Consider the following 20658-nt stretch of genomic DNA (forward strand, 5'->3'; position numbering starts at 1 on the left):
TATGATCTACGTATTCTGAGTGCCTGGTCAGGAAGGGTTAAGGTTCTCTGAAGCTTTCTGTTTTCAGCAACCCTGAAAACCCAGAACCCTTTACAGTCAGTGTTAGGTGTCAGGTAACCTGTGGGACCACCTCGTCGTCTCTCTGGTTCCACCAGCTGTGTCAAGTCCACAGCAGCTCGTCCTGGGTGCCATGCCCCAGGGGTCTCCACACCCCCCTGTGTGGAACGTCTCTCATTGTAAGGATCTCACCTTACGTGCCGTTCAAGATGTTCTTTACACAACAGGATGTTGTGGGATGTCTTTGCTGCTTTGATGTTCCTCAGAGAAAACCTTCATTCATTGATATCACCTTCAAGCTGTTACCCTTTTATCATCACAGCCCCCCAACCATCCTGACCAGATCCAAAATGTCCCCATAATCTAATCTAATTAAATTAATCTTACTTATTTTTTGTATGTAAGACGATAACCATTAAATTATCCTGATCTAAAAGCTGTCAGGTTAAAGGTTTGCTAAACTCAGTGTTGTGTTTTTTCCCTTAGGATGTTTAACTGGTTAAAAAGACTATTGAGTTATTTGTGTTCTAGTTGAAAATATTAAATCCCCATAAATATTGTAACCATTGTACCCTGATGCTTTAATCCTAAATTTACCCATGTTAGTTAGTAGGATGTGTCATTAAAATTTCCCATTTTAGCCAGTAACCTTTTCTTTGCGTTTTATTGAAGCCTGCCAGAGTAGCAGAAATCAGCTTACTCTTAAGATGTTTATTAAATGAAATGCTATTTAAAAGTTCAGATTATTCTACATATATAGTGAAAACAAATTAATTCATTTATTTATTTAACTGTTGATATAATACCCACTTAATTTATTAAGTTGCTCCATGATTCCATCAAGGTGCTTCTTTAAAAGTTTTCACCTTTACATAATCTTAATGTGTTTTGTAATGTGTGTTTTGTTTTAATTGTGTACAACAAAATCTGAAGTGAAATGCATGAAGTCGTGTCTGCAGAACTCATCTGTGTTTGTTGTCGAAGGTTGTCCGATGCCTCAGTCATAGTCCTTCAATGTCCTTTTCCAGTCCAATGTCTAAATTCAGCAGCCCAACATTCTCCTTCTCATCAAGAGTCCATCCTCCAGTCCTCACGCCTTTAGTCCTTGTCCCAAGGATCAGCCCCCATGGCACTGCGGCACTGTTTCTGCATTCTCTCGCATCTGAGAATGCCTAAAATGAGACTAAATCTCTATGTTAGCACAATCCCATCATATTGACCAGGTTTCTTTGCAAAGAAAAGAAGCAGAAAGATAGAGCTGTTAATAGCAGAAAGCAACAAACATTTTTAAGACACCACCTTTCCTGCTGGAAGATCTGGCATAACTTGGTTAAAACTAAGTATAATTTAGTGTCCAAATCTGATTATAACTCCTTTAATCTGAAAGCAATAACTCAGAGAAAAACAAGAGTGTTAATAGCATGCAGTTAAAACCCTGGTCCCCTTAGTGTCCCTTTAACGTGATGTTTTTCCCTTTTTTTCTCTGATCCTGGGAAGGTTTCTATTCTTTACCTTTCCTTTGAAACTTTGTTCAAAACCCCTCCAAAAGAAAGAAAAAAAAAACCGAAAGAAATGAACCAAAAAAACTAAAACTAAAAACCTATGTCCAATATGACATAGGTTTTTGACTTATTACAAACTTTTTGATATCCTTCTGGTCCTTTGACCATGTGTATTTGCTGTTAGTAATACTTTTATTCATATATACCTTATCAAACCTAATTGGTCAAGGGTGAAACTTTAAAGCAATGATTGTTCCCTTTTAGTTTTTGAGCTTCTAGCGTTTCTCTATAAATGATGAGAGTTTCCCCCATAATTCAGCACATTGAGAAGGCTACCCAAAACAAACCAAGATTAGAATTAGAATTTAACCCTTTAGAAGCTGGCTTTATTTTATTTTTCCCCCTCTGACATAGTTTTCGTGCCCCAGGCCACAACACACAGACCCAGCCTCGCCATAAACATTCGGATGTTTACATCATGGTCAGATTTGTTTATCATATCTATTGTCCTTCTCAGGTTATACTGTCCCTCTGAGGATCGCCTCAGCTCAGCATAACTAATAACATCAGATGATTTCGTAACTGATGACGCCTGTAACGTGGCCTTCTGATATTTTGACGCTTTTCAAAATTTCTCATTAGTTGCATTCAAATTCCAAGCAAAAAATAAATAAAATAAATGAATAGAAAACCCTCAGAAAAGCAATTCATATTTAGTTCCATACAGTTTGTTCAAAGCACAGTTTTCCCTCATCTATTTAAATCAAAAATCTTGTATATCTAAACTTCTTTCAACTGGACTGGTTTGTGATTAATCATCATTATTACAAGCAATGAGATCTCAGTAATTTTAAATTACTTTAGGGCTAAAAATCAAGTGATAGGATCTCAGCCTAAATTTGTAAAACAGTAAACTTAACAAGCTTATGTAACGCTTATTTCCAATTTCTAACAAAGCTGAAATATTTCCGTTCAAGCCATGTTAATCTCTCCGTGTATCAATTTAATTTGGTCCTGATATTTAATGTTAAAAAACAAACTTTGTTATTTAAATCTCTCTTTTACTGTCCCTCTATTGTTAACATAGTCCATGCTTAAAATGTCATTTGAATTACGGAGCTGCAGTTCTCCCAAAACAAATGAACATTCTGAAACCATGAACATTACTTTTACCCCGAATTAATTCACACGGACGAACGTTTAGTTACATAGATACATACATACGTACGGTTACATACAAACGATGACATTCAGACAGACAAACACATGCAGGCCTGCTTTTTCACCATCTTAAATAGTTCTATGTTTTTCATAATTTTTTAAACGTCAACGCCGAAAGATGTTTTCAACGCGTTAAGTTCCCGCTTAGTTTAAAAGGTGGAGAGCGTGCGCTGGTTACGACCCCCCGATGCTTCGTCCACACGCGGTTTTACGCTTCAGTCCCGCAAGGATACAACTCTGTGTCTCGCAGACACTTGGACGCTTACCCATTTTTGAAAGTTATACGTTGCTATTAGCAGTTCAGAACAGTTTTATCCACAACGGAAGTGCCTAATCGGTCCCCAGGTAAACGCTTCCCCGGTGCAACGCCTTTTTAGTTTCGTTTCCGTTTCCTTGTTTTTATCGCTTTTCTTTTTTCTCTTAATTTTATTTTTATTATTTAGTAGCAGTACTGCAATAAAATAAAAATAATAGTAATAATAATAACCCCTATGTGAGAAATCTGCATGTTTAATCAAATCATTTCAAATCATTTATGCATGTCATGCGTCTGGGCCCCTACGTTTTTCAGCATGAAATCGAACGTCTCACCCTGGGGCTAGGCTTGACCCTGAAAAACCTCTGCCTTTCCCCCATTACACTGACTCTTCTGCATCCAGACTTTTTTTTTTTGTTTGTTTTTATTTATTTTATCCTTTTTTTGTTTTTTTATTATTATTTTTTACGTCCTTAGCACGATCGACCAACTAAATGAAAGGCCTCACATCCGATGGTCGCCTTTTTGGTATAATGGTCGGGGTCCCCACTTATCAAAGCTGCAAACGTCTTCGCAACAGTCAAGGACTTAAGCATCCCTGCCGCTTTCATCCACAACAGAAGTGGACAGCCTCTTGCACAAACCCAAGACAAGAGGACTTTAATGGACCAGCTGGAAACTGCTCAGCCGGTCACCTGTTCTCCAGGTGAAAATCACTCTGCCACTCCTCCCCCCTTGTGGGAAAGTCCGTATTTCAGCTGAAAACGTATTCTAATTAAATTTTGAATTTTATTTTAATGTTTAAACCTTAGTCACCGTTCGGTATTGCGAACCCTGTTTTATTTGCCTTAAGGATTAAATATAATTCATTATTTCTACCGGCTTTTACTTTTACTACCTTTTAGGTTTACAGTTTTAAATTTTAAAATTTCTTGAGGTATACTTTAAAATGGGGTTTAAAATTTAAAAGCTTGCAAGCATTTTTGACCAATTGCGTTTGTTTTTAAAAGAGCTGGAAAATAATCCCCTTACCGTCTCATGAAAGAAAGGTTCGGATCTTCGCGCCGACGCCCAGAGACGCTCCGAGACCAGGAGCTCCTCCTCATCCCTTGAAAATCCATTCGGGGTACCAGAGGCCGGATAACCTCTCCGGGCCGGCCAAAGCAGCTCCTGTCCCCGGACTCCCCGGCTCGTCGGTCGGAGATCTTGTTCGTTTACGCCAAATTGTTGTGGGAGTTTTGGGTGGAATATTAAACAATAGTAACTGAGTTCCCATCTTTACTAAATGACGAGACGGTGGTATAACGTTCCAGCACCTTTATTGAGAAACAGAGCAGAGATTCACATAGTTGGAAAGTAATCGCACCCTTCGGTTCCGCTGCAGTCTCTGTCTGCCCTGTCTCTGTCTGCCTCGCTTTTCGGGCTTCCCCTAATACTGCACCGTGGCCTTCCCATGAGACAAAACAAAGACAGTCTATCGTAAACAATCAGTATCCCTCAGCAGCTGCAGCATTTGGCCTTGCAATCAGAAAACAGTGGATCTCATACACAGACATCAGGTCTCCAGGCCTCCTCTGTCCGAGTGGTGTGAGGCCATAGTGACTTCAGAATAATAATTCTTACAACAGAGGTGTATATAAAAAAATAAAGTTTAGACTTGAGGGCTCATATTCTGATTCTTGAAGCCAACGTTTGCATCCTGTAAAAAAAAAAAGCTTAAAAGATGAGTCATTCAGTGAGGCTGCTCTGACTAAAAGCAGTTATCCCTTTTGTCAAACTTTGAGGTCGCAGTTTAATTATGTCTCAAGCTTCTAAAAGTTTAACTTTGATGTTTATTATGCTGAGATGGGAGATCCAACCTACTTTTTTTCCCATTTTGTTATTTTGCTTTGCAATGCGTTAAAAATTGCCATGAGAATTTAGAAGTATCACTTAAACTAAGGGGGGGGGGGGAACGTCATATATTTCAGCAGCACACTGTTATTTTTCATTTAACTCCAAATACTTGTCATTTTGACTATTTTCTATCTGGTGTCTGGCCCAGTCATGAATGGGAAACAAGGAAAGGACTGCTCCAGAAAAGCAAAGGAGACTGGTAAGGAACGCTGAATCCCAGAAAGTACAGTATTAACCCATTTTCATGAAAGCTCCAATGAAGGAGGAGTCACAGCTGGAAGCCCCATGACGGCATAGAGCTACTCTGGACGCGCAAAGTTCTTCTTTGAACGCAGCTCTCCACAAGCTGCATTGGGGAGGACACGTGTATGTATTACAGGGAATAGCCTAGCTAAAAAGTTTCTTGACTAAAGTATATCAACTAAAAGTTGAAGCGATTTGTAAACAATTTATTGTATTTTGGAAAGGAGTTGCTTGTGTTTATTTTGTACACATATGTGTAGGGCTTTCTGTTTGAGGAACGCCAGTGTGAAAATTCCCTTCTTCAGCTATTGCTCTATAATACCACACCATGTTACGGGCTGTCCCGAGCACGTAACATCATCAGTGACACCTCACACCCCCACCATGAACTGTTCTCCCTGCTGCCCTCTGGGAAAAAGGTTCTGCAGAATCCACTGCAGGTCCACCAGGTTCTGCAACAGCTTTTTCCCTGCTACCATCAGACTGCTGAACTGTTGAACTCTAAGCTGGACTCTGCATCACATTTGCATCCTTATTTAGCATTACCAACGTTGCCGAACTTTTATTATCCATTTAAATAGTATACAACCCAACTACATTTTTGCACATATTATTTGCACTGCACCATACTTTTCCATACAAATGCCTTTTTGCACCGTTATCTTTGCCTATAAACGCACATTGTTCTTGCACACTGTTTTTTTCTCCTGCATTGTTACATTCTGATCACTGCTGCACTTTATATTGTAATGTTGTCTTATTCCACCTGCAATCCCATTACACTGTCGAAAGCTGTATGTAACGAAATTTCGGTCTGTATGCACTCTGTACATACAAAATGACAATAAAGTTGTCTAAGTCTAAGTCACTAAGCATTGAACAATAACCTACAGAGGCTGAGATCTGATTGGCTACTAAATCCTGATAATCAGGTGATACTACATCTAGGTAATCTTTACTAAAATTACTAACGTTTGGAATAACTGTCTTTAGTTATTCATAGCTAAACCAAACATATTGCTGCACAACACTGGTCCTTAAGTAAGGGATAATTCCCAATGAGGTGTCTATTAACACAAATTAACGGAAAGTGCGGAGGCGTGAACTATCCTCTGCTTTACGTCGGATGCTTCGGCAAAGTCTATTAATTTCTGATAATGGACACCTCATTGGGCATCATCCCACTTATACCATGGTCACTTATGGAAAAAAAAAATCAAATAATACTTTATTTTAACTGTTAAAATTGTAAGTTTTTCACAAGAAGCAGCTGAGAGAAATTATTGTGGCACGATGCCAAGGTAACTTGTCTTGCCGTTACCAGCTAACGTTTAAGTCAGCGCAATAATTTAGAACAATCAGGCTATTTGAACAGAATGTGATACAAAGTCTTTCAAATAGCTTTGAACAATTTTTCTTGTTTTGTCAGATCTTATCCACACCTGAAAAATATTTCAATGAAATTCAAGACTTTTCCAGACAGTAGAAACACCCCGATAAAATGTCTTGACGTGAGTGCAATACAAAACAACAGGCAACCAAGACAACACTGCAAAGAAAACCACTTCAAGGAGCCTTGACACGGCTTTGGCACAGGAATCCTCATATACACTGTCTAAAACACATCACAGACATTTCAGTAACCAAAAAACAGTGTGACCTTGTGACAAAGGTCATCCTCAAAATGTAGTAACTTTTGTTTCTTTAAAAAAAAAAAAAAAAAAAAGTGAGAATGACAGTTTCTGCCATTTTCTTCCAAACAACCTCCCGGACAAAATAAACACCGACAACTTTTAATTAATTTTTCTGACGAAACACAAGTTCAGTTTAATGACACGATGCAAGTCTCTCCCAAGTGTGTGTGGTATGACTGCACACATTTGTGTGTGAGAGAAAAAAAATGTGGATACAGTAGAAATACAGCTGCTACACCCTACAACCTTCAATGAATTATTCAGCATGGACTTGCAATAGGAGTTGAAGCAGTCAGGGTTACCATTGTTTGCTCAACCTAACATGCTACAACGTGTGACAGGTTTTTTTTATCCATAAATAATTAAATCCTCTTGTTACTGCTTGAAAACGTGCAAGTATGTTTTTTCCACCCCAACAGCCTGTTGTTATAAAGTGCTTGTGAGAATTTAAATCAGCATTGCAAACCTCCATGCAAGGTTTGTAACACCACCTTCAGCTGTGTCCCGTGTTTTTACACTACTCTGTGCCTGGTGGCTAAAAATACTCGATATATTTACATGCAAAAAGCTTAAGTGTTAGTGGTCAGGGTGAAAACCACATGGGTACGTTTTTTCCTAAACAGTGTCAGATTATTTTTTGACAAATCCCTGCATTCTGCACAAACTAATCCATTAAAAAGGATTAGCATGCGTAAATATCACTTATTTATATTGTGTAACAGAAAATGTTCTGCTAGTTTTCAAAGCTGTGTGAGATCAGGTTATTGGATGCAGACTCATGCACGTCTGCAGAGATGCTTTGCTTAATACAAAGAGAGAAAAATGTTTTACTTTAAACCTTCTTTGCTGCATATTCAGTTCTTAGGCTTTCTAGGCAATACCAATCTGAAGTCTGCAGAGAAAGAATATGGAAATTCCTTTTTTTAAGAAATAGACACACATTAATCAGTGCAAAACAGACACATTGAATCATGCTGTATGCGCCAATACAATATTACTCTTATCTGCTCAAATCTTGGGCAATTTCCAATCATCACAGGGCACTATCAAAAGGTAGATTAAATCCTTCAGAATCACACAGAAGGTTTCTGTCAGAGATTGTGGCAAAATGTAGTGAGTCAGCTGTAAGAAAAAAAATATATAGGACTTGCAGTCTTCCAGAGATGAAATATCAACCCTTTAAAATCATTGAGCATGAACATCCAGACTAAGATCATATTTCACTCAGTTGTGACCACCATCAGGTTTGATTTACAGATAATGTCAACCAAAGCTGTTGATGTCTGAGTTCTTCTTGAAATTGTTATAAGGTCATAGCCTCGTGAGACCATCCTGATCTCGCGAGTTTTCAAGGTTTCACTCGCAGATCAGTCTGGCTACCCTCCGTTAAAGAAAATTTGGAGCCGTTCACCAAACGAACGTCCAATCAGCGTTGGCTTTGAGGCGGCTTGAGGTGTGACGCAACGGGAAGCGCGTCAGTTCAGTCTTAACAACATGGCGGCTTCAGCCGATGAAACTAGCGTTAGCGCGGCTATCGAGCAAGTTTTATCGGAATTACAGAGTATTTCTTTGCTGAGCTAATGAGCCTTTACCTGCAGCAGCAAGAGTAGCTTGGCTTGTGGTTGTGTTTTCGTTGTCGCTCGTAACAGAGCGACGACGAATCTGATTGGTTTATTTGGCCCGTCTATCACCAACATAGGCCAATCAGCTAACCAGTATTTTCGCCCCTTCCCAAAATTACTTCAACGGAAGGTTTCCAGATGGATATGCGGAGCAAATCTATCTGGCGGAGTCAGGTAAATAAGGTCAGGCCTTCTCTTTTAAAAAAAAATCATTTAAGTCGAAGAATGAATTGCACATCACAACACAAGCAAGAACTTTAATAGCTTACATTTGGTTCAGTTCACACGCAATGTTTTCTTGATGCTAAAGTAGCTGGATAACATTAGGAAGACTATCAGTGCAAGTATTCAATCTCATGCATTTACAAATAACTCATTAAAGCAAGTTATAGTTGCTTCTGCTTAAAGGAAAACCAGACAAAATGGGATTTATTTTCCTTTTGACCCAGTCATGGGTGGAATCTAACCTACATGACCAAAATAAAAAAATAAAAAAAAACAGATAAGTAAAAAAAACTCTGAATTTAGTATTGAACCATTCCCATATCCTACTAGGAGCAAAGAGGCCCAAAGCTGGTTTAGCCATGACGTCATAGAGGTAATAAGAAAACGAAACTCAGAGCGACATTCTTCCTTTTTGCCTGCAGTTCTTCACAGGCTGCATTGGGGAAGACACGCAGGTGAAAATCTTGATCTTACCCCCCAAGTAAATGTCTGCATCTTTCAAGAAAGCCTTGGATCCAAAGTCAAGGCCTGCTGTCTGGGTATTCAGTGGCCGTACCTCGGCCTAAAATAAGACTAGACACCTCAAACCGCCCGTCACCAGCAGAAAATAATCTGATCTTTGATTCTCGGGGCAGATTAGTTGAACGTTACCAGCTAAGTTAGAGTTTCTTGACTGAAAGATTTTAACAGGAAGTTTAAATGTTTTGCTAATAAATTCTTGTATTTTGGACAGACATTTTTTTTTTCCATAGCTGTGCTGTGCTTGCTGTCTGGGATTGCAAGACCGTGAATTCAGTCCTATTTTCTTTCTATATCTGACAGAAAGACAACTGAATGCAGTTCAGAATCCCATTTTTCTAGCCAGAGTTTTATGGCAATGTGGAAAAACAGAGGTGCACAGACCTTTGGCACAGAAGCAAAACTTCATGTAAATTCAAATGACACACACACACACTTATGCAGAGTAAAGGTTTTAGATCCAGTGGCCTGGGGCAGGTCATTATCCTCCATCACCGCCAGAGCCCTGCAGTTACAGCCGCGTGCTCCACTCCTTCAACTACTTCTATATCCATTCATCCTGATTCAAACCTTTTCATTGTTTTTCCTCTCTGCAATTCACCTTAAACTTTTTTTTTTTATTAAACCAGATCCTTTCAACATTCACTATTCAAACATCCCCCTCCTTCACTTGGCTCTCTGTCATGTCCCCCCTTCGGCTACTCTTAGGTCTCTTTCCAGCTCTCCTCTCAGCCCTCAGTGGAGGCCCACAGTCCAGTGGCAACAGCAGAAGAATGTTAGACAGCCATATATTAACATTCACCGCGCCTCGGGGCCCGGAGGTGAGCTCCACTCTAAAAATCGGTCAGGTTCTCTGGGCACATTCAGAAAAACTGCACCGGTTCGCCGGCCGGCTGGCACAGGAGGAGCAGCGGTGTCAGTCTTCATGGTCGTTTTCCCTCGTTGGTTTAGTGAAATAAGTCTTCTGTGTCGCTGATTTTCTTTTCAAGCCCATCTGTTCCTTTTAAATCCTGCCGCCCATTCTACAGTGTCTTGCAAAAATATTCACCCCCCCTTGTTTCTCATGTCGTTTTTTCTGCCTCACAGAACAACTTTAAATTTTTTTAAATTTTTTTCCCTGTTACGGATAACGCTGGAGAACCCGATATTCAGCCGGACACAGAGCGCCGTTCTTAAAACGTTTATTGCAGAATGTGAATAGCGGCAGATGAGGCAGGCAGGCAGTAACGGGCAGAAGACCAGAGGATGCAGCTGGGGTGAATGGCAGAACCCGACTGACCAGGGGCTGCGGACAGCGGCAGACCAGAATCAATGATGAAGGCAGGAGCCGACCAGAACGGATGGCGCAGAGCGAGGAAACACCAGAACGGGCAGCGCAAGCAGCTGGAACTCACGGGGAAACAGGCAAACTTTCATCAGTGAGGGGGAGCAGGAGAGTCCAGCTGTCTGAGCATACAGGAACTGGTAGAGGCAGAGCACATAAGACAAGACGAGACATCCTGGCAGCGATGAGTCGGCTGAGGCAGGTGTATATAGATAGGGGAACAGGTGAGCAGAGTAGGCAGTAACTAGTGGCAGCAGCCAGCAGGTGGAGCTGATCTGGGCTTACTGACTGGTGTCTGATTGGCTGAGGGGAGCGGAAACTAATTAGTCCAGAAAAGTCCAAAAACAAAGCAAACAAAAACCTAAATCATGACATTTTTCATCATGAAGTCAAATTATCAGTGTGCAAAACTGTTAACCCCCACCCATCCAAAGTTTAGTTTTTACTTTGTAGAGCCAACCTTTGCAGCAATTCCAGCTGCAGGTTGCTTTGGATCAGTCTCTATGAGCTCATCACATCCTGCCATTGTCATTTTGCCCATTCCTCAAGAAAAAAAAAAAAAACTGCTCCAGCTCCTCCATGTTGGATGGTTTTTACAGCGATCTTCAAGTCTAACCACAGATTCACAATTGGACTGAGGTCTGGACTTTGACTAGGCCGTTCCTTTTTCCCCCTTGTCCTGTTCATCTTCATGGAAAGCAAAATGGTGCTCTGGCTGCCTTAGTCATGCCAAATATATTTGCTTTACCAAGGGAGACTTTATGCCTACAAATCATCCCTTGTTTATTTATCGTTCAGGTTAGGCACAAACTGTTGTCAGTGATGACAGGGGGGGGGAAGAAGAGGGATAACAAGGGAGGATTTAAGAGTGATTTATGACATAAATCCTTATAAAGTTTTTGATTCGAACGGAACACAATGTGGAAAGGTTTAAGGGTACGAATTTCCTTGTAAGACAACATGTTGCAGTCTTAAGCAGATTTGACAGTTCGCCCTAAACAAAAAAATTTGATCCGAGTAGGAATGAAATATTTGATTACTGTTTGTTAAGAAAAGCACAAGAACTAATCAAAGTTGTGCCTTTCTTCAAATTTTAATCAACAGCATAACAACAAAGTGAGGCAAATTACTTGACAGCCTGGTAGCGGAGAAACAGAGAGGGAGAGCATAATGTGGTGAAAACCTTGTAAAGGGGATGGATGGGTGGATGGATGGAGACAGAATCAGCTTGATGAAGAAGAACAAGGTCAGGAGGAAACCAGCTGGTGACAGGGAGTTAAAGGAGTGGATTCTTGCTAAAAACAATCCGCTCGACAAACAAGCAGAAAAACTGCTTGTTTTTCATCCAAAAGTGGATAAAAAAAAGGTGGGAAAGTAAATTCCTGCATCTTCACATTAGAGCACAAAAAAACAAAAAAACTCAAAATAATAAAACCAGAAATCTTCCAACCCTCAGATATATTTTAGGTTTTAATAACTGCACCCCGAAAAAAAACATGTCAGCAATATCTCCTCTTCAAACACCCAAATGCATTGTGTGCTCCCTTCCTCTCCTCACTCTCTTTTATTCTTTGCATGCGGGCTCCCCGTTGCCCATCACTCACATTGAAATTCCATCTGTTTTTGCAATCTGGGAGCACAGCTGCAGAGCTTTTACGTTTGCTTCCCCCCCCCCATCAGCTCAATGCAGAAGGGGGATGGATTGAAACCCAAAGTGGAGACTGTGAAAGTTGTACACCTCCTTAAAACGGCCCTGTGGCGCTGCACTGCTGGGTCCTCAGCAGCTACCTGAGGACGGTTTAGATCCAGTGTAAACATCTGTATCACAGAAATCAAGTCAAAAACTTCCAGGAAATAGTCTGTCGGGAAACGACAAACTTTTTTTTTTCCTCCCTCCATCCCACATCCTGCATAACTGATTTAACAGAAATGGAAAACAAATGGAGAAGAAAGAGCATAACTAGTTACTTCCACCTTGTACAAAGCACTCAGACAGAGAGGGGAGTCTCTACGGAGTCCCATTATAAATGGATATATTCCCATCAGAGTGTGGAGGAGGAGGAGTGGATCGGACAGTAATGGATTCAAACCTGGAAACAAGCAGATAAAGACAGACTCCTGACACAGTCTAAACAAATACATCTCCCTGCAAAAGTATTCACACCACCTGAACATTTTCCCCATTTTGCCATGTTTCAACTGCAAACGTATTTTTCAAGGGATCCTTCGTCTGACTGACCCGACGCAAAGTAGTGTGTGACACAAATCGCTTGTCTTTTCCACAAATGAAAGTCTGGAAAATGTGCAGCCATTTTTAGCCCTGCTGAGTTTGCAGATTTCTGTCCATTCTTCTTAATATTATATTAATTATGTCAATGCGAGCTTCTGTGCGAGTGGATCTGTAGACATATTTTTTTAAACTCTTCCCAAAGTTTCTAAATTGTATGTAGGTCTGGACTTTGACTAGGCCACAATAATGCATGAATATGCCATGACTGAAACCGTTCCATTTTAGCCCTGGCTGTATGTTTAGGGACATTTTACATATGGAGGGTGAGCCTCAGAGCCTCATATCTTTTGTAAACTACAACAGGTCTCCTTCTAGGATTGTGTCGTATTTAGCTCCATCCAAGCACCCCCCCCCCCCTCTCACCACCACCATCAACTATGACCTGGTGAAGAAAAAGCATCTCCACAGCACCACGCTGCCGCAGCAAAGTTTCGTTATGTGAAAGTGCCGTTTAGGGTGAAGTGTAGCGTTAGGCATAAACATTTTATTTTGCTCCCATCTGTCGACAGCGCATTAGTCTTCAAGTTTTCTGTCTTCTGTGTTTAACTCTCTCTTTGTCGGGAGACTCTTGCAAAAAGAGATCTTTGATCTCAAGGAGTCTTATCCTGGTTAAATAAAGGTTGATGATGAAGTTTTCTGTGTCCCGTCAATGGACTGTGTTTTTGTAGCTTTCTTTCAACAACGACATTATTCCTGCTGCTCTTCCCTAAAGGCCCCGTTTGGACTTCAGGAGGAATGCCGACCCACACCCACCCATCTACATCAGAGGGACGGCGGCGGAGCAAGTGAACGGCTTCTAGTTCCTGGGAGTCCACATCTCTGAGGATCTGACCTGGACGACCGGTTGTTCCAAGCAGGTCAAGAAGGCTCACCAGCAGGGTTTTTTTTTTGAGGACTCTGAGAAAAAAAATGCCTGTCCTCAGACATCCTGGTGAACTTCTACCACTGCACCATTGACAGCATCCTAACCAACGGCACACAGTCTGGTACGGGAGCTGCTCCGCTTCAGACCAGAATGCATTGCAGAGGATGGTGAAAGCCGTCCAGTGCATCACTGGAGCAGCACTTCCTGCTATAGGAAGCGGTGTCTTAGGAGGGCTGGGAAAATCATCAAAGACTCCAGTCACCCAGCACACCAACTATTCACTCTCCTGGCCTCTGGGAGGCGCTACAGGAGCCTCCGGACCAAGACAGCCAGTTACGGAAACGGCTTCTTCCCCACAGCTATCACACTCCTGAACTCTGCCCCTGTTCATAAATATTATTTATATACTGTTTATTCTCTATTCTTTTTGCTTTCATACACATAACCTGGTCATAGTTTGTACATTTATAGCCTGTATATATTTATACTTGTAGTTATAGTACATTTATAGCCTGTATATATTTATACTTGTAGTTATAGTACATTTATAGCCTGTATATATTTATACTTACAGTTATAGTACATTTATAGCCTGTATATATTTATACTTACAGTTATAGTACATTTATAGCCTGTATATATTTATACTTACAGTTATAGTACATTTATAGCCTGTATATATTTGTATTAATTCATATTTACAACTGTAGCACAATCATAACAGTGTTATTGTGCAATAGTGAAGCACTTCTGGTTGGATGCAAACTGCATTTCGTTGCTTGTATTTGAGACATGTGCAGTGAAAACGTTGAACTCTATTCTATTCTATATACAGAGCTTGGTCTGATGGAAAGCTTTTAGAAATACTGGCCTGCAGCAGAACCAAACAAACATAAGTAAGTTCTCCTCATTAGAAAGAGAAGATGCACCTAGAAAGCAACCCGCTCCACTGAAAAACAACTGATTGTAATTGTAGTGTTGTTCCTTGAACATCTCATCCTTCGGCTCAGAAGAAAAAATCTGACAGCTCTCAAACAGCTGCTTTCTTTTCGATTACCATTTGGATGGCGTAGCTATAACCTGCGTCCAACACGACCGCCTTTCAGTTTATTTTGCGTAGCCATTTTCTGCTGAAGCAAGCGGCTGCCAGTGAAGCGGTCTGAAGTAAGTTTGTCAGGGAACATTAGCTTGAAGAAAATTAGCTTTCTGATGGACTGCTGTATATTAGAGCCCTTAAGTGACTTCAGTGGGAAAGGGAGGAAGGAGGAAGGCGTGCTTCTGTGGTCTGTGTGAACACGTGTGTGTCTGCCAAACAGCCTGGACAACGAGCGATAATCTAACCAGAGGGGCTGCACACCTTAATAAATATGTTCCTGTGGCAGTAGGAAGAAGGTTTGCATTTCTAAGAATTTCATAACAGATTTCCAAAATATAGAAGTGTGAAATTTTAAAATAATGAATGCATTCAATGTCGACAACTTTGAAAAAGTAACTGCCTCCTAAAACCTAACAGCAGGTTGTGCCAACCTTGTAGAGCAACAGCCACGTTTGCTGCTGAGCGTTTGAGATAACCTGTCAGGAATCTGAATTATTAGCCCACTCCTCTTTGCACAATTGTTTGGATTCACCCACACACATGAACGGCCTGTTTAAGGTCATGCCACAGCATCTCAATCTGATTTACCTGTAGACTTTAACTAGGCCACTTCAAAACCTCTGCTTTATTTTGCTGTTAGGCCATTTACAAGTGAAACCGATGGTATGCTTCTGGTCGTTGTCCTGCTGCATAAGTCAGTAAGGACTTTCGACTCAAAAAGTTAATCCGGATTTTTTGAAGTGAGGTTCAGGGAAGTCGTTATGTTTAATAGGCATTATGACTATAATAGCTTCTGATGGTCGCGGCTCCTTCTCCTGCCGGAGCTCAGAGAGAAAGAAGCAATTTGTCGGCGCTAGAGCCAACTGCAGAAAAACAAATAACTGGGGTGAAGCGAGAACCAGTGCCAGTTTAGAGCTGGAAACTTTTGGATACACAACTGGCTTAAAAGCACAGACCGTACTGGGAGTTATGTCAAACCAGGATTTCAATACAAAGCAAAGATATATTATACGGATTTTATTATTGGTTGCAAAAAAAATAATTACAGTGAATTTGAAAGATTTGAAACCCCCAACAATAATAGAAAAGAGAATTCTATCATCATGTCTATATAATGGAAAAATTGACCTCTATTCCACAAATGAATGCTGAACTCTTTGATTAAAGATTGTATTTAGCAATTTGATAAGACGGGTTGTTGTTATTCTCAAAAAAAAAAAAAACTGTTTTAAAGCTTTTCTGGTTTGCATATTAAGGCAATTATTTTGTTTGTTTAAAAGCTTCGAACAGAAAACAGATAAATTAGCTGTTTTGGTGTTAATTTTTTTTTCTTGTTTTCACAATTTTTGCTCCATTTATTTATATATCTAATAAATTTAGAACATTTTCAATCTCCAACAATATAAAAATGTAAAAGTAAAAAAAAAAAAAAAACACAGACCATGGACCAGCTTCATGAAACCAGATTCACCGCATGGAGCAACGGTCCCACCAGGTGAACAAAATCCAGCATGTATAAACTAATTATCGCTCCTCCCTTCTGCGTTTTACGTACCTCCACCTGCGAGGTAAATTCTGTGGAAATGTTGTCATATATAAAGTTAAAGCCCTGTTTTAATCAGCACACCTCACAGCTATAGTGACTATTTATTTTACACTGAGATGAGCCGAGACGCAGGTGTGGGCCATGAGCTCTCGGCAGATGTCACTGAGTAATCTGCGTGAACGGATTGCAGAAACTCAAAGCACAGTTTAGTAAAGCATGAGCACGGATTTCCACCTGCTTTATTTATTTTACTACCCACAGACACTTCATAGAATTTGGTCCTTTTAGTGTTGTTTGGAGGATCTTGGCAAATGTTGAATTAAAATGCAGTTTTATATAATTCACCTATTTAATTTGTTTTGTCTCTTTCTTCAGTTTCTTTCTTTTTGCGTTTTTGAAGCCCTGCTCTGTTCCAGATCAGGATCTAGCAGCTGAAATGCTGGATCATAACCAACTTCTAGCTTTCACTTTTTTTTTTTGTTTGTTTAATCAGCAGTGTCGAAACAATTAGAGCATTTAAATGCTCCATTACCTCCTCAATTCGTGATAACACTTAAATCCAATACAAAATAAACTCTCTTACTCAATTGTTTTAAGTACATGGGTACAAAATAGTTTGTTCTTAGGTACAAAATGCAAAGAGGAAGGGAGTGTGAATCAGCGAAGGGGTGGATTGGTCTGAAACAGATGCATTTTCTCCACCTGTTTATTCAAATATGTAAATCTGATGGATATTAAACCCACATTTCTCAGTTGTTTTTATTCCAAAAGGTCCAAACTAAATCCCAGAAAACTACTACAGCTGTGCAGCTATGTAGAAAACACACTCATGTAGCACACCGAAGGCTCCTTAATGATTAAAAAAAACATTGATTGCCTTGTGCTTTTCCTGAAGCAGTAGTAAATCTGCCACTATAAGGTTATCTATAGTAACAATGCCCCAGGCTTGACGTCAGCTTGGTAATTACGTTCACAAATCACCCGGTAAGTGAGTCGTGCCTCACATGATGGCAACATAACATCACTTGATGATGCTGAGGCGCTGCCGGCTTTCTGAACCGTTCGGCGACCCAAACTCACACGGATTAGATTCATCACTTTAGATCTGACATGTGAGCTTCCCCCCCCCCCCCCCCCCCCGCCTGCCCTCTACTTGTTACTCTCGCTGCCGCGATGATTGCGGAGGACGGGCCGAGGCAGATGTCTGCCCGTCTTTAACGTTCCCTCGCATGTTGGAGCGTGAGACGGCGAGGCAGTGTGAGAATTTAATGGAGTGGGGGAGCACAGCCGAGACGGGGTGTGAATTGGCTCCCCGCGAGTGTGTGAGCGAGTGTTTTTAGTGGTTCCTCCGTACGATTCTGCTGCAGTGCATTCACACATCAGCCCTCACTGCAGACTCAAACCATGATGTCATCTTTGCCTTTCAACTTTCTGAATCCCTCAAGCCGGGGAGGGCCGGGTTTCTCTCGTTCTGGGGTGAGACGAGTTTATTAGACAGAAAATATAACGCTGCTGAAGAGACTTTGTTCTTGTTTTTTTTCCTTTCTTTCTGCTTCTGCTGTCCACCTGTAGTCATTCTGAATGTGAAATATATTTGCTGTTAACGTTACCCGCTCACAACTTCGATAAAAATGTGAATGTACTATTCAAATAAAACCATTTGCATAATTTTAGAGTTTAACTAATTAAGCAAATAAAGTGCCGCATAAGTAATTGGATGATAACGGAGCGTTAAAGATAAACAACTTGGCTTTCTTTGTGAAATGAATGCAGTCGTTTCTCCAAAGACAAAGTCTAAAAACATAGAAGCATGGCAAAAATCCTGCTTTACAGACAAATGGAAGGACAGACAAAATAGATGGATGGACTAATCATACCCTAAATATAGACGTTGCTGTTTATGTTATGCCAGGTGGAGGCTGCAGCCAGCATGCAGTGTGTTAGCTGGGCTAACGGTAGAGATGCAGCCGAGGCTTCCCCTGCAGATTACAACGATGCCTTGCAGGCTGGATGCGATCCTAACGCTGGATTGCTCAAATCAAATGGTGCTGCTGGAGCTAACAGCTCCCTGGGACCCGAGAAGGTGCTAATCACTAATTAAAGTTGTTAGAAACTGTTTGAAATGATCGCCATCGTAAGTTCTTGAGTGCGCCGACTTCTTCTTTACGGAGATGTTTGATCTCGGTATAATGCCACCTCAGCTTGTGAATAATTAATAAATCGTCGGCAGCAGAAAGGTCTGTTAAATCACACAAATCCAGCGTAATTATTTTTTTTAGCGCTGAATGCAGCAACTCTTCAGGCCACTTCGTTTTACAGCCCCTTACAATCACCAGTGGACAGCAGCAGCTTCTCTGAAGTTGCCGTTCTGTTTTGGTCAATGATTCCCTTCTTCTCTCTCCCTCTAGATCTGTTCAGTTCACATTTAGCAGCCCTGCAGTTGACGTGAACATGATTACAGCCATGAAACAGTCATCATCATCAGCGGCATACAAGTATGGATCTTGTAAATATAAATAAAAGCAAAGATATGGACACAAACATCAGTATATCTGACAGTCTGAGTAGATAAGCTTATGCAAGAATGTAACCTAAAACAACAACAACACACGTTTGAGTTACAGCATAGATAGGAAACTATTGTCAACGGCTGACGTCTAAATTCAGAAATCAGGATCGCTTAAAGAAATGGATTACACCATCTCTGAAAAGAATGTTTTAATAGCTGCTAAAATAACTTTTATAAGTGTTTCTAGCCAATAAGAAGATAACGATGGATGGCAATAATAACAGAGTAGTTTTAAGAAAAACATTCTTAAAACATGGCGCAGGAACGAATGGCTCTCCAGCCAGTTGGACAAGAATTAAATGATGCAAGGTTTGGTCGTCTTAGTCGCCAGACTGCAAACGAACAGCTGGGAGACTGTAACCTAAAAAAAAAAAGAAAAAAAAGAATAAAAATAAAAAATGCTGTCAGTCCTCCAAGTATAGGTTTCAAAGCCCCATGAATATCTAAAGACCCCTCAAGAAAAACATCTTGCTCTACTAACTTTTCAGGCACAGATACCTTTCACCGTAAAAAGCCTTTCATTTATCTTATACATCCCTGCAACAGCTCAAGCAGAATCTGCTCCCGCTTTACCGACTTCATGCGCTTCCTGTCTGACAACCTACGGGGCTCCTCTGTGCATAACCTTGTGATGAACCACAACACGATATCAGACAACATAAAGATATATAAGAGCAAGCGTCGGAACACAAAGGGAGCACACTCAGCCTGTTTTTTGTTTTTCTTTTTTTTCTTTCCACTCCAACGTTTCAGTGTTTTTATTGAAGTGTTGTGACTGAGCTTTGAAAATGCAGAGGAACAGAAATGGGACTTGAGACTCCAGCGTGACCTCGGCGCTCGCCTTAGCTGGGTCTGTTGCGGCATTCTGTTTTCTCTTGGCATCGGTGAGAGTGGAAGCGTTGGAGACAGGAGAAAGGTGCGCGTCTACGGCAAAGACAGACGGACATGGAAAAGCTGAAAAGGGGGGGCCACTAGTGGTGGGCTGGAGAAAGGTGAAAGTGCTCCTGACTCCCACCGATGTCCACATATTTGATGAGATAAACACTCAATCTGGTGGGGTGTGTGTGTGTGTGTGGTGCTGAAGCTCCCCTTGAAAGAGAAAAAGCCCAGCACGAGTCTGAGATGTGCTGTATGTGCGCTCCAGTTCATGTTTCCTGTGTGAAAACAGCAGAAGCACAGCGCAGCCTAGTGGCACATATAAAAACAGGCTGGGGGGGGGGGGGGGGGGGGATCTTGTCAAATTGTTTATTTTCCCAACAGCAGCTTGAGGAATATATTTATTACAACTTTTAACAGTTTGTGTTTTTGTCTAAATCTGGCTAATGCCATTAATGCTCAATAAGTGCCTGCACACACAGCGTTTTAGGGGCCGCAGCATGCAGGAGGTCAACTCATTTAGGAGCCTGGTGGTGCGAAGAAAAGACATTTAAAAAATTCCCAAGCATCCAAGTTGCCACCAGTGGAAAGCAGTTTGATTCAGGTTCAGTCTTTGTAATCTTCTTGTTGACAATTTAAAAGAAAAAAAAAAATCCCACAGCTAATGTGTAAGCTTAGATTTGGGACATTTCAGAATTACAATGTTAAAACTATGTGAAACATTGTATATAGAAAAAAAATAAAATAACAAATATAGATTTAGATTTACACTTAAAACCTGAAAGCCAAACTGTATATATTTCTTAACCTTTAGTAGCTTGTAAGATAATACTGACAGAGATAGATCTGCTGTCAGC

At 40.7% G+C, this 20658-nt stretch overlaps 1 protein-coding gene across 9 annotated transcripts in view; it reads right to left on the reverse strand.

The window, feature by feature from the left end:
- LOC105940158 (endonuclease V) overlaps window positions 1–20658 on the reverse strand; it is an 80889-nt gene that overhangs the window by 36681 nt on the left and 23550 nt on the right. For 4 of the 9 annotated variants that reach the window (XM_036137109.1, XM_036137102.1, XM_036137103.1 and 1 more), the window contains one exon: window positions 4694–4735. The exons of the other annotated variants lie outside the window; for them this stretch is intronic. In XM_036137109.1, coding sequence (XP_035993002.1) covers window positions 4694–4735 — 42 coding nt within the window. The remainder of the gene's footprint in view (window positions 1–4693; window positions 4736–20658) is intronic. 9 annotated transcript variants of the gene reach the window in all.

The sequence above is a fragment of the Fundulus heteroclitus genome, chromosome 5, assembly GCF_011125445.2.
Source record: "Fundulus heteroclitus isolate FHET01 chromosome 5, MU-UCD_Fhet_4.1, whole genome shotgun sequence".
Lineage (NCBI taxonomy): Eukaryota > Metazoa > Chordata > Actinopteri > Cyprinodontiformes > Fundulidae > Fundulus > Fundulus heteroclitus.